Below are 13068 nucleotides of genomic sequence, written 5' to 3'. Positions count from 1 at the left end.
ACGATGGGGGGGGTACTTCCTGAATGGTTAGTGCCCCACTTTTGTCAAGCCCCTTGAATTACAGTGGAAAGTCCTGACTTCGCTCCCATCTGGGTGTGTTTCCTTTCAACTTCAATGTGGTGGTGTACAGAGGCCAACTGCCAAAACAGTTATCCTTGTTCCAATATTTCTGGCCCTGACTGTATATATATATATATATATATATATATATACACACACACACACACACACACACACATATACACACACATATATATAGATACTGATAAAGCAAAATAATAAGTGACTCAGCTCTGTACTATATAGCAGAGGGGTTGGATCCAAGATTGCTGTTCCACCAGTGGAACACATTTTGCTGGTGGAACAGGACTTCTCCATCTTCTCTTCCATGCTGTAGCACCCAGTGCACCCCCCAAATCTTCTCGGGGGGGGGCGGGGATCCTCCAGAGCAGATTTGGAGGGTGTGTGGGGACTGGAGGCATGAGGAGTAGACTGAAAAACAACGTGTGCTTTGGATCACCACATTAGATAAATGGCTCTATTTGTCAGTGTTTATAAGCATCTCATCCCCCTCAAGAAAGCTATCTCCAGTGTTCGAATTCTTCTCAAAGCATTTTTCACTTCCTTGTTCCTCAGGCTGTAGATGAGGGGGTTCAGCATAGGAATCACCACAGTGTAGAACACGGAAGCCCATTTGTCCTGCTCCATGGAGTAGCTAGAGCTAGGTCGCAGGTACATGAAGACTGTTGTTCCATAGAAGACAGCCACAGCCACCATGTGTGAGGCACATGTCGAAAAAGCCTTTTGTTTCCCTTCAGTTGAGTGGATGTGCAAGATTGCAGACAGGATGAATGTGTATGACACCACAATTTCTGCTGAGGTGAAAATGCCCAGGACTGTGGCAAATACAAAGAGTATCATTTCATTGACGCTTGTGTCAGTGCAGGAAAGAGCTAACAAAGGGGGAATGTCACAAAAGAAATGGTTGATGACATTGGAGCTACAAAAAGAGAGTGCGAAGGTGGAGATCGTTTGTGTCATTGCATTGATGAAGCCAACCATGTAGCATCCAGCCACCATAAGGGCACACATTTTGGGGGACATAGTAACCATATAAACAAGAGGATTGCAGATGGCTACGTACCGGTCATATGCCATTGCTGCCAACAGGATGCATTCGGTACTTGCGCAGAAGACAAAGGCATACATCTGTGCAGCACAGTATGTGTATGAAATGGTGTTCTTCTCTGCTAAAAAGTTCTCCAGCATTTTAGGGGCAATGGCTGAGGAGTATCCAAAATCTAAGAAGGACAAATGGCTGAGGAAGAGATACATGGGATTCTGGAGTTGAGGGTCAATTCTGATTAACATGATCATCCCAAGATTCCCAGTAAGGCTGACTAAATACATCATTAATACCACAACAAAGCACAGTGGCTTCGCTTTGGGACTGTCCACTAATCCCAAGAGCACAAACTCAGTCACCTTTGTGTGGTTTTCCTCAGCCATTCCCTGCTGTACGTATTGTATGTTGATATGTTAGATTTTGGTTTGTTGATGAAGCCTGATCTGTAATTTAGAAGAAAAAAAATAGGTTAGTAAGGAACAATGTCTTCAGTCTGGAGCTCTGAGGGTGGAACTGATTGGCTGCTCCTGGTGGGGGACAGAAAAAAGTACGATGTAATGAAGTCTGGACACGGAGTTGATTGAACTAAACGTTTTGGCAGGGCAGGGCGAACTTGACATAGGTCGTCAGCTCTATCTCAATCATAACATGTAGAGCTCCATGGAGAAGAGGAGCTCTTCCGAGACAGTGTTTCCCCATTTCCAGTGGTATAGGTTCAATATTCCCTGATGTGCAATTGTAGTTTCTATAGAAATGAATGAGAAGCCCTTGTAGAAGGTGGTGGGATTGCTAGTGCTTCATCACTATGGAATCCAGTTATGTGAATGAGTTCACAATGTACCTTCCTGGACACTTGGTGGAGCAAAGATATATATGGTAACCCCTTTATAAACTTGGATTCCACGGAAGATCTCTGCAATAAAGCTACTGTCCTTATAGTGCCTAAAGGCCAGGGTAATATGAATTAGCCCCAAGATACTAAGTGGCAGTGGATTATTAAGCAAGTCATTCCAGTAATTGTCAGGGTTAAAATGCTGAAAATACAGGGGTGGCACTGCAGTAGTGTGGCAGATGAAACACCTCCCCATACTTATAGGAGACATTTAGTGCAAACTGTTCTGTCTACATTAGCAGCCAATCAAGCAGAGGCCCAGTTTGCGCAAATCTTCATCCATTTTGGGGTGGTGGTGGTGGGAAGGGTCCCATGAATTTGTCCTTCCCCTGGCCCCACTACCTTTCCCCTGCTTGGTGGCTTCTTGACTTCTGTGCAGTTTCTCCCCTCCCCCCACCCCAAAATGGTTGACATGCCTCTCCTAAGGCTTAGGGCTTCTCTACATCAACCTCCAGAGCTTCTCCCATGCTTTCTCACTGTTATCCTGTTTTATGATTAGCTCAGTGGTACAGCACATGTTTGGCATGCAAAAGGTCCCAGGTTCAACCCACAACATCTTAAGGTAGGGATGGGAAAGACTCTGGACTAGCAGCTTCCTATGCGCCTATGCAATTGGGTGCTCACATGGAGGGCCCAGATCACACTGCAGGCTATCTGTATAGTAGAAAAAGCTGGGTTGTGCTACTTCTCTATTATGCTTTTGCAGATTGGCTAAATGCATGAACTGGGGTGCTGTGTCTTATTTGCAGGTATCATCAAAATAGTTCAGCTGTTGCTATATATGAAAAAAGGATGTCAAAATCTCTCTGTCCCTCCCTTTAATATTAGTGTAGACAAGACCACTTGGCCCAGTTTTTTATAAATTACATATATGTACCAGCTGCGTTACTCTAAGGCACATTTTCTGCAATAGATTTGGAAAGAAGGTAAAACATCAGTTTCCCCCCATGCATAGCACCCAGTTTGCATATTGCAAAAGAAAGAAAGAAAGAAAGAAAGAAAGAGAGGAGCTAATATGTTTCCTAAGTAAATATAATATTGACTCACCTTTGTTTTGTGTGGTCTTCATGAAATGTGGAAGTATTTTAAAGAACATGGATAATAGTGGTTAGTATAATATGTATGTTTGCTGGGGATCTCTGGAAAGCTGTTCTTGACCAAATCAAGAGATTGATGAAGTGATCTTGAAAGTCCTGCTATCAAAGCAGTAGTTAGATTGATATAATGGCTCTCAGAGACCTCTTCCATGTGGAATGTCCCTTGTGGAACCCCTTCCACAAGGAATGTCCCTGAAGAATCAGGTCTCCTGATTCTTTGTAGTGTGAATGGATCAAAGTGATTAAATTGATTCTCAAGGGCTATATGCTAATTGCACTGATACTTTGTAAATCTTCACAGGGACAGTGAAAATGTTGGTCACTGCTGATTAAATATTATTCAGATGGCCATTCTTTACAAAATGTGTGTTCTGCGAGGCTTACATCTAATGATTCCACAGGGATATTTCAAAAAATGCATCCCACTGATGTTCCAGAGGGTTCCGTGCAGCATCGGTGGGAGACCTGCTATTGTAATTTAGGCTAAGTTACAAATAACAACACAACTCTTGCATTCTGTCCATGTATTTTGAACATGGGAAGGTGGAGTGAGATCATTCCTGCTGGTCCCATGACTAACCTCTGTGACTTGAGTGGACTTTACAGAGAACAGTTCTCTAGTTGAAGGGCTGTCCAGTCCATGTCTGGTTAAAAGAAAATTTCGATTATTTACAAGTCAGAGAAGGCCTCGGTGAACAAGCGTGTTTACAGGAGGTGTTTGAAACATACCACAATTTTTGCCTCTCAAACTGCATGAACAAACCATTCTATCCACAGTACAATCTCCTTTCTAACTTTTAAAGAAAAGTTTAAGAAACTCTAACCCTCTTCTATTAACATGCTTGCTGGTTTTCTCATACAAAGAATGAAAACCTCTGAAAGCAGCATAATTACGTAAGTTACACAATTGCATAGCAACATAAGGGCATGGTGTTTTGTGCAAATCAGGAATCTTGCAACTGTTGTTTTTTGGGGGGGGACTATGTTATAGAACAGCAGAAGGCAACTTCATGCTCTCCTGATGCTTTGGACTACAACTCCCATCAGCACCAGCCAGCATGACCAACAGTTGTAGACCAAAATATAGGGAGGGCACCAGGTTGCCTACCCGCTGATCTATAACATAGTTTCCCCCTCACAAAAGTTGCAAGATTCCTGTTTTGCACAAAACACCTGGTGTACTAATGTTGTTATTAGGGATGGCACGGGCACCTGATTGGATCCAGGAGTCTGGTGGATTCCCTCGTGCCCACACCCCAAGTCCATTTACACATGTAATATTGCATATATGGGTGATTCACGGCGCCATCTTGCATACAACTAAATGTGCGTATAAATGTGATCGCCATTTTGTTTGCAAAATGACCATCGCAGTGCTGGAGGACAGGTCCTGGGTGAGTGCAGGCAGCACGGTGAGCGCTGGGGAGCTTGTGTGTGGGTCCGGGGGCACATGAGCAGGGGTAGGGGCTGGGCGAGTGCTTGGAGAACCCAGATGGGAGGGTGACCGTCCATCTCTAGTTGCTATAGGGGAAACTTAGATACATGTGTTCAGTTCCTAGAAATGCCGCATACTGCATCAAACATTGTAAGGTCAGGACTGAGGTGGCATTAGAAGCTAAGAAAGAGCAGTGAAACACAGATTGGAAGGGGCATGAATCCTACATCACATTTTTTCCCATAGGGGAGAGCTATTATAGTGCTATCAAGTGACAACAAAGGCAATAAAATGGATAAATGATGGACTATATAGGAAAAAATACATAGTTATTTTACTGCTTATAGCTGTAGCATCAAATCATGTGAAATCTGACAGGGAAAAGGCCCAAGCAGAAAGGAATGCTGTGACTAACATTGTGAAACTTGACATGAAGCAGTCATGAGCCATTTCTTCTTAGTAAGCTTTCACATATTTTCTTAATCATTCCAATCATCAGTTCTCTTGCCACTACTAGAAGCGTCTTTAGAACCACCATCATAATGCATCACTAGTATCCGTGTACCTTTTAGGTTGTTTTCAGCTGAGACCAACAATTGTGTAATGATTTCATATCTGATGGGGGTGGGGGTGGGGGAAGCTATCAGATGGCCATGAAGTCCACAGAGGACAAGCACAGCAGATATCCTCCCAAGACACTTCCCTGAATTATCTCACTTAGATTTGTTGTGGAATCATCCTTTGATTCCAAACAAAACACAATTTATGGTGCAGTGTTCCATGGGAAAAGAACACGCACCTCATCATTTTGGCAGGATCCATAGAGGCTTCCATTGGTTGGTAAGCTGACCACCGTCATTGATGAGAAACACAGGTTCTGTGAAACCAACACTAGAGCTAGTTAGCTAATATTGACTATACAGTAATCAGAATGCAGTACTAAAGTCTGCTAAATGCAAACAATTCCCAGTTCAAAAGATTACAAAAACAATAGAAGAAGGTTCATTGTTAGTATTTACACGACAATCCCCAGGATCTGGGATAGTCAGGTGCATCAGGGACAATATCCCAGGAGGCACCAAATGACATTTAGGATCACTTCCCCTACTTACAGATTCTGAAAGCAGGGAAGAAAGCACTCACTACACTCCAGGTAAGACTGCTAATTCCCCCTCCCCCCCAAATATTTTTAGTGCAAGGCCAAGTTCATGAGGCTGGACTTCGATGTTGTACCATCAAGTACCTTTTTGCAATCACTTGACTGTGGCGATCCATGTGGGATTTGATACTGAGTAGATAGGAACATTAGGATCATAGACCAACTTGACTATTGAGGCTTGCCAGATTGATACTGGTTCATAATCCCAAAGTGTTAACCCCTTTTTAGGACTAGATGGGCCCTTGGTGTGATACAACATGGCTCTTCTTATGTTCTTATGTTCTCTAAGGAGCTGATTCCACAACTGAGGTGCCACAGCCAGGGTACATAAAGGTTGATAAAGACATTGTGAGTTTGACCTAAATAAACACAACTTCAGTGACTGGTGCCAACTCTCCTGGCAAATCTTCATGGTTCTTTCCACAGTTACTTGCTCATTTTAACCTTAGGAAATGCTCCAGTATCTGTCATTAGTTAGTTTCACATACCTTTATGTCTAACTATATTGACTATAAGAAAAGAATATTCTTACACTGAGCAGCACAATATACCTCATGCCATTGACTGAGGTGGGCAAAAGGTAAATCGGGAACAACTGATAGATCTCTGTGTGATTTGTAGTGGATCAGCAAGCATATTTTACTCCCAATAGTTGAACGTGCAAAAATAATTGCATGATAAAAAGTCTGTGTGCTCATTTATCTTTCAGTCTCAATATACCTCACCTGTAAAACATGAATATTAATTGGCTGTCTTTGACCACGTCTTTGTACAGCTATGCTGGCTAGTTTTGAGTTAGAGAGAAGAAGTAGGACCTACAACAAAATGTTGCAGTATCTCTTCACTCTCTAATAGGATCGGTCCTGTTCAGGGTTCCAGCTAGCCAGCCAGCCATGCCTTCCTCCAGCATGCCACAAGCAGGTTCCCAGTCCTATAACATTAAACTCCCTTCTCGGGGCAGGGCCTAATTCTGTGATGATTATCCTGCCATCAAAACAAAAACACAGACACATGCATCCATCATAGGGCACAACCTATGCAGCAAATGTGATTGACCGAATTGCATACAACTTAGGTGTCTTGATTGGCCCAAGACATTTTGTTGCCTGAGGCAAAAGACAAGATGGTGCCGTCCCCCATCCTATATGCAAAAGCCAACTGGACTGTTTCTTCAGCACTGACAACAGAACAGCACCCTCCACTGCCCACAAAGGCAGCAGACTAGCTCAGGGGCCCAGGGCACGCTGCTTGGCAGCTCTATCCTCAAGCACTTTGCTGCCACCCACCAGCAAACTGGAATCAACTGGAAGCAACTGCTCCACTCAGCCTAATGGTAGGGCCGGCCCTGCCAGAACAGAGCCTTCTGGTGGTGAAATTCCTCCCAGACTCTTTCCACAGTGACAACTGTCTCATCTCAGCTGCAGGGAATCAGTAGAGGTTTATGGGCCTGATGTCAGTGGGGCTGTGAATCCACCCTGGGTTTCAGTCAGAACCAGTCAGAACTAGTCTAAAGGAGCTATCTGCTATCCCCAAAATGAGTTCAGCACCTTGGATAGAGTTCTGACTGAAACCCAGACTGGATTTACAGTCCCACTGACAGCGGAGCCACTAGCCTCCACTGCAGGAAATCCTGCAGTTCTTGTCTTTAGTTTCACACGTTGGTACAAATCCTTTAAAGGCATAATTGTATGCATGTTTAGATGGGAAAAAGACCTACGATTCCCAGCATTCCCCAGCCAGCCATTCTGACTGGGGAATGCTGGGAGTTGTAGGTCTCTCCCCCTCCCCCAAATGTAAACATGCATAGGATTGTGTCCTTAGTCTAACTCAATAAACAGTATGAGAGTTATAGTTACTGTAATAATCTACAATACCGTAGATGACCAGACTGATGTTTCAGATGCTGAGGGGCAGGAGATATGGTGGCCAACTGCAAGCATAAGAGGAAATAAGAATGAGAAAAAGATAACAAATGTTTCTACAAGAGAGTTAAGGGAGCGGCCACGAAGGAGAAAACAATGAAAGGAATAAATATGGATTGAGTCATAAACAGGAGGATATGAAATAATTACTGGCAAAAAAGGAAAAGAAAAACTAACAAACTGAGGGTGAGGGAATCTAAGGCAAGGAGGCAGCTTAGGAAGAAAGAAGTTGGCTGACCACCCCAGAGAGGATAAAGAAGTTTAGTTATCCTCTCATATTGTTCCTCTTCTCTCTCTCTCTTTGTGTATTTCTGTCTCACTACTTTTCTCTCTAAATTTGTAAATTTGTCTAAATATCCTGTGTGTTTATATAAGAGTATTGTGACACTACTGTGATAAGTTTTGGAGATAAGAGTAGGGAGGAGGAAATTAAAAAGAACTGAAGGAGACATTGGCTCTTGGAAGCAGGAGCAAAGAACCTTTCAGGAAGGGGGCAGGGAGGAATTGGGAGGGATTGGAAATAACAGGTAGTTTTTAGGAGAAAAGAGAAAAGTAGAAGAAAACTTAAAATATTTATGGTACAGTGTACATCTCTGAATATAAGAGGAGAAGGGTGTTGGGTGAAACAAACTCGAATGTATACATTGATATCTGAAATGAAGCCTGATTTATTTTTGCAAGAGCTCCACAAATCAAAGACAAACAGTGGGATATGGGGCAGCAGACAATGGGAACATAAACTCTTAGCTCCAGGATCTAGAAGAGCAAGGGGGGTAGGGATATTAATTAATACAGAGATAAATTTTCAATTAAAAAGAATGATGAAAGATAAAAAGGGGAGATAAATCTTTGTAGAGGGGATATATAATAACAAAGAATTAATAACACTGGCATCTTTGTATAGCCCTAACATGAATCAATTAAATTTTCTACAGAAGATCTTAGCTAAAGTTAACAGAGTCTCAAAAGCAGAAAAAATAATTGCCGGAGATTTAAATTGGAATCTGCAGGGGACAATGTCAGTGGGCAATACAAAATGAAGAACCATGTTAAAGCAGGACAGAAGAGTATCCCAGTATATGGAGATTTTTTAAAAATATGATATTTATGATGCTTGGATCGAAATAAACCCTAATGACTATAGTCATACATATTTTTCAGAAATATATAAAAGTTTCAGCAGGTTGGACACAACTTTAATGACAGAAACTTTCTTATGAAGACTTAAAAAAATGGAAATTGGACAAATAAAAGTAACAGACCATGCCCCAATTAAAATGTATGTAGAGATGGACCAAGAAATTAGAAGGGATTATATGTGGAGATTGAATCCTATATTATTAACTAAGGAAGATATTAAAGCTAGGATAAAAAGGAATATAGGAAGATATTTTGAAGAAAATAAAACAGAGGAAACAACAGAAACAATTAGATGGGAAACGAGCAAGGCATCAATAAGAGGGGTATGTATAAAAGAGCTAAGTTTAATAAAGAAAAAGGAGAAGGAGAAGAAGGAGACCATGGATCAAGAAATTAACAGATTAATGGAGCAGTACAAGTATACTGGTCAGACTAGAATCAGAAAAGCAATGGAAAAACTGAGGAAAGAAAGACAGGCATTAGAAATAAATAAAACAATGATAGACATGTTATATGTCAAGCAAAGGTATTATGAGTTTACAGGAAAAAGCTCAAAATTGTTGGTGAAGAGAGTCCAGAAAAAGAGAACTAGGAACTGAATTTTATCTCTGAATACAAGAGAAGGAATTAAAACATATGACCAAAAGGAAATGGGAAAATAATTGCAAAGTTATTATAAAGATCTTAAGAAAGTAAACAGAAATAAAGTAGATTCAGGAATATCAAGGCAAAACAAAAATACCCTCACTAAAAGAAGAACAGAAACAGTTATTAGACACTGAGATAGGAGAAGAGGAGATTAAAGAAGGTATAAAAGAATTAAAAAATAATAAATCACCAGGCCGAGATGGGTTTACAGGTGAGCATTTGTGGACGTGTTGGTGCTACAACTGAAGAAACTATATCGGGAAATACAAGAGGGAGCCCCACTCCCGAAAACATGGACACAAGCTATAATAACACTGATACCCAAATTAAACAAAGATAAATGTAACCTGGACTCCTACAGACCAATATCTCTATTGAATGTGGATTATAAGATATTTACTAAAATATGGGCAAAACATCTGAAAGAAGTTATTAATGACTGTATTTAAAAATAGATTTATTGCAGATCCAATTAGAAAAGTGATTAATATTTGTAAGACAAGAAAGATCCCAGTTGTAATAATGACACTTGAGCTTTAAAAGGCATTCGATACGGTTAACCCAAAATTTATATTAAGTCTGCTAAATAAGTATAATTTGGGGAATAAGTTTAAACATATAATAGAGGCAAAATATGTACAAACAACAGCAAAAATAAGGTACAATGGATTAGAGACAGAAGAAATAAGGCTTAATTCAGGAAGAAGGCAGGGGTGCCCCCTTTCACCACTTCTGTTTACAATGGTAATTGAGTTTCTGGTTGACAGAATCAGGGGAAATAAGGATATTGAAGGGATACTCATAGGCAAGAGAGAATTTAAACTGAACCTATGTGCAGATGACATTTTATTTTCATTAGGAAATTCAGAAAAGGGAATAAAGTTATTGATAAGAGAATTAACAGCATTTCAACAGGTGGCAGGACTAAAGATAAATACAAAGAAATCTGATTTAATGTGTTTGAATATAGGACCACAGGAACAAACAGAAATTTAAAAAATGACAGGTATTCTGTTAGTAACCAAAGCATTTAGATATTTAGTTCAAGTCCCTAAAAGACAGACGAATGGGCTGAAACTAAATTATAGGAAGCTATGGAAGGAAATAAAGAATGATATAGCCAGATGGGAAAAGATAAATTTAAAACTTTCTGATTGGATTATGACTATAAAAATGATGGTATTACCAAAATTTACTTATCTTTTTAATGTGCTTCCACAAGAACTTCCATTTAAAAGGTTTAAAACATGGCAGAAAAGCATAGAAAAAATTATTTATAAGACTAAAAGGCCATGAACTGCAAAGATGTTCAGATGTAGATCTATGCAAGAAGGAGGATGTGGTATACCACATTTAAAAACTTATTATGATGAGCACCAATTAAGACATATGTTAATAATGAAGGAAGGGGTGAGGGTAAATTGGACAGAAATAGAATGGGAAGTGATGGGATTAAAGGAAGAGGAATTAAAAAATATGTTTTATATTAAAAAGTGTATAAAACAACAAATAAGAAATAACGGAAGTACAATAAAAGGATTATTAAAAGTCAAAACAGTTACTGTAATACATCATATTTTTGTATAATTTAAATGTTCTGTGTAACATATACAGTGCTGTATTAGAATATTGTAAACTGTTCAGGCATCAGCTTTGATGAAGGGAAGTATACAAATATTTTAAATGACAGTTCTTAGTGCTTTAAATGTTTTAAATCAGAGTTATTCTGGCATAAGCTTTCATGGACATGGTCCAGATAATCAGGTGACTCTTTTCTGGTTTTGCTGCAACAACAAATAGGGCTACCCCCTATGGAAATGGTTGAAATACATAAATAATAGCACAGTGGGGTTTGTGGTACCAATAATCATGATCCCAGAATTGTTCTTAAACAAAAGCCAAGTTGGATGGAACTCTAAAGAACACAACTTTTCTTCCCTTCTCTTGTCAGGGAAAAGTCATAAAGAAGAAATTTCAGCTACAATTAACGTCCTGAACCCTGCATCCATCATGAAAGATCATGGAAAAAGGAAATCATTCAGTCATTACTAAATTCATTCTTCAGGGATTCACAGATAACCCCCAAATGCAGCTCCCTCTTTTTGTGATCTTCCTGTTGGTTTATGTCATCACCATAATAGGAAATCTCGGGATGATTGTGTTGATCCGTGTTGAACCACAGCTTCACAACTCCATGTATTTTTTCCTGGGTAACCTCTCCTTTGTTGACCTCTGCTGCTCCACAGCCATTGCCCCCCAAATGCTGATTGACTTCTTAGTTGAGAGTAAAAGGATTTCAAACAATGCATGTGCTATACAGCTATTTTTATTTGCTTTGTTTGCAGATGTAGAGTGCCTTTTGCTGGCTTTGATGGCCTATGACCGGTACGTGGCCATCTGTAATCCACTTCTCTATTCTGTCATTATGTCCAAGAAGGTCTGCAGGCAGCTCATGGCTCTCTTGTACTTGACAGGCATCGTGGATTTGCTGATACACACCTGCTGCACATTCCGACTGCCATTCTGCAGATCTAATGTCATCAATCATTTCTTCTGCGATGAGCCTCCACTCCTAGTACTCTCCTGCTCTGACACTTACATCAATGAGACTGTGATGTTTACCTTCATTGGCTGAATTGTAGCAAGCAGCATTGGCATGGTTTTTGTTTCCTACATGTACATCACACGTGTACATCACACGTGCACAGTCATGAGGGTGCCCTCTGCTGAAGGCCAGCGCAAAGCCTTTTCCACTTGTGCCTCCCACCTGATGGCTGTCAGCATATTCCATGGGACAATCCTCTTCATGTATTTTCGCCCAGCTCCAGCTACTTAATGGACCAAGACAAATGGGCCTCGGTATTCTACACAGTAGTGATTCCCATGCTCAACCCTCTGATCTACAGCCTGAGGAACAAGGATGTGAAAGATGCTCTGGCAAAAGCACTTGGCAAGATAGGGCTTTTGAAAGGGAGCAGCTCTGCTTCCAGATAGCCACAGGTGCCTCCAAAGAGCAAGAGAATCTGTGGGAAATATATATGGTGTTTTTTGAACTGTGTTCTGCCATCCTTCAGAAGTTTGTTGAGGTTAATCAGTGAGAATATCTGTAACAGCAGAGATATATCTTGAAATGTCAAGGTTCATGTTTTTCAGAAAAGGATTAATGATCAGTTTAAGCAATATTATTTAGCTATCCATTTTAAGAACAGTGTTCCATCTAAGGAGGCAATCCCAAGCTTTTTGGGCAAACAAAGAGAAAATCCCATCACTTCCTTTGGCAGTAAACTGAGATAGTGAGTGCTGACACTACTGGAGCCAAAATGGGGCCACTGAGAAAGAAAGAGGTATAGCATGCCTGAGGAAACTCTGAGATTTGTAGAACAACAGAAATCTTTAAAAATAAAACCTAAAGGGGAGGTTTGATGACCCCAATGAAAGCTGACCTGCTCAGTAGCCATAGAAAATTGAATGTTGTTTGGAAAAGATAAATGGGGAAAGGGGGGAGTAGGATGGTCTGCATGAGCTCCTATCAGCTTATAAAATCCTGGAGGAAGGTATGGCTGTCTGGGAACCTGAAATGGAGCACTCCAGATAGGTGAAGAGGACTACAAGGTTTTGTTACAGGTCCAAATTGTTTTCAGGTAACTAG

At 40.6% G+C, this 13068-nt stretch overlaps 1 protein-coding gene and 1 pseudogene across 1 annotated transcript; one reads left to right on the top strand and one right to left on the bottom strand.

Moving 5' to 3' along the window:
* Positions 1-552: 552 nt before the first annotated feature.
* Positions 553-1509, bottom strand: LOC146358115 (olfactory receptor 5AR1-like). Its single transcript, XM_084857728.1, has one exon. It carries the CDS (start codon positions 1507-1509, stop codon positions 553-555), a length of 957 nt encoding a protein of 318 aa, XP_084713854.1.
* Positions 1510-11439: 9930 nt separating this feature from the next.
* LOC146358114 (olfactory receptor 5AR1-like) lies at positions 11440-12413 on the top strand (annotated as a pseudogene).
* Positions 12414-13068: the final 655 nt, after the last annotated feature.

Source organism: Heloderma suspectum, chromosome 1 (genome assembly GCF_057233095.1).
Source record: "Heloderma suspectum isolate Gila_16-S chromosome 1, 16-S_ref, whole genome shotgun sequence".
In the NCBI taxonomy this organism is placed as follows: Eukaryota; Metazoa; Chordata; class Lepidosauria; order Squamata; family Helodermatidae; genus Heloderma; species Heloderma suspectum.
This window is presented reverse-complemented; position numbering and strand designations above follow the sequence as displayed.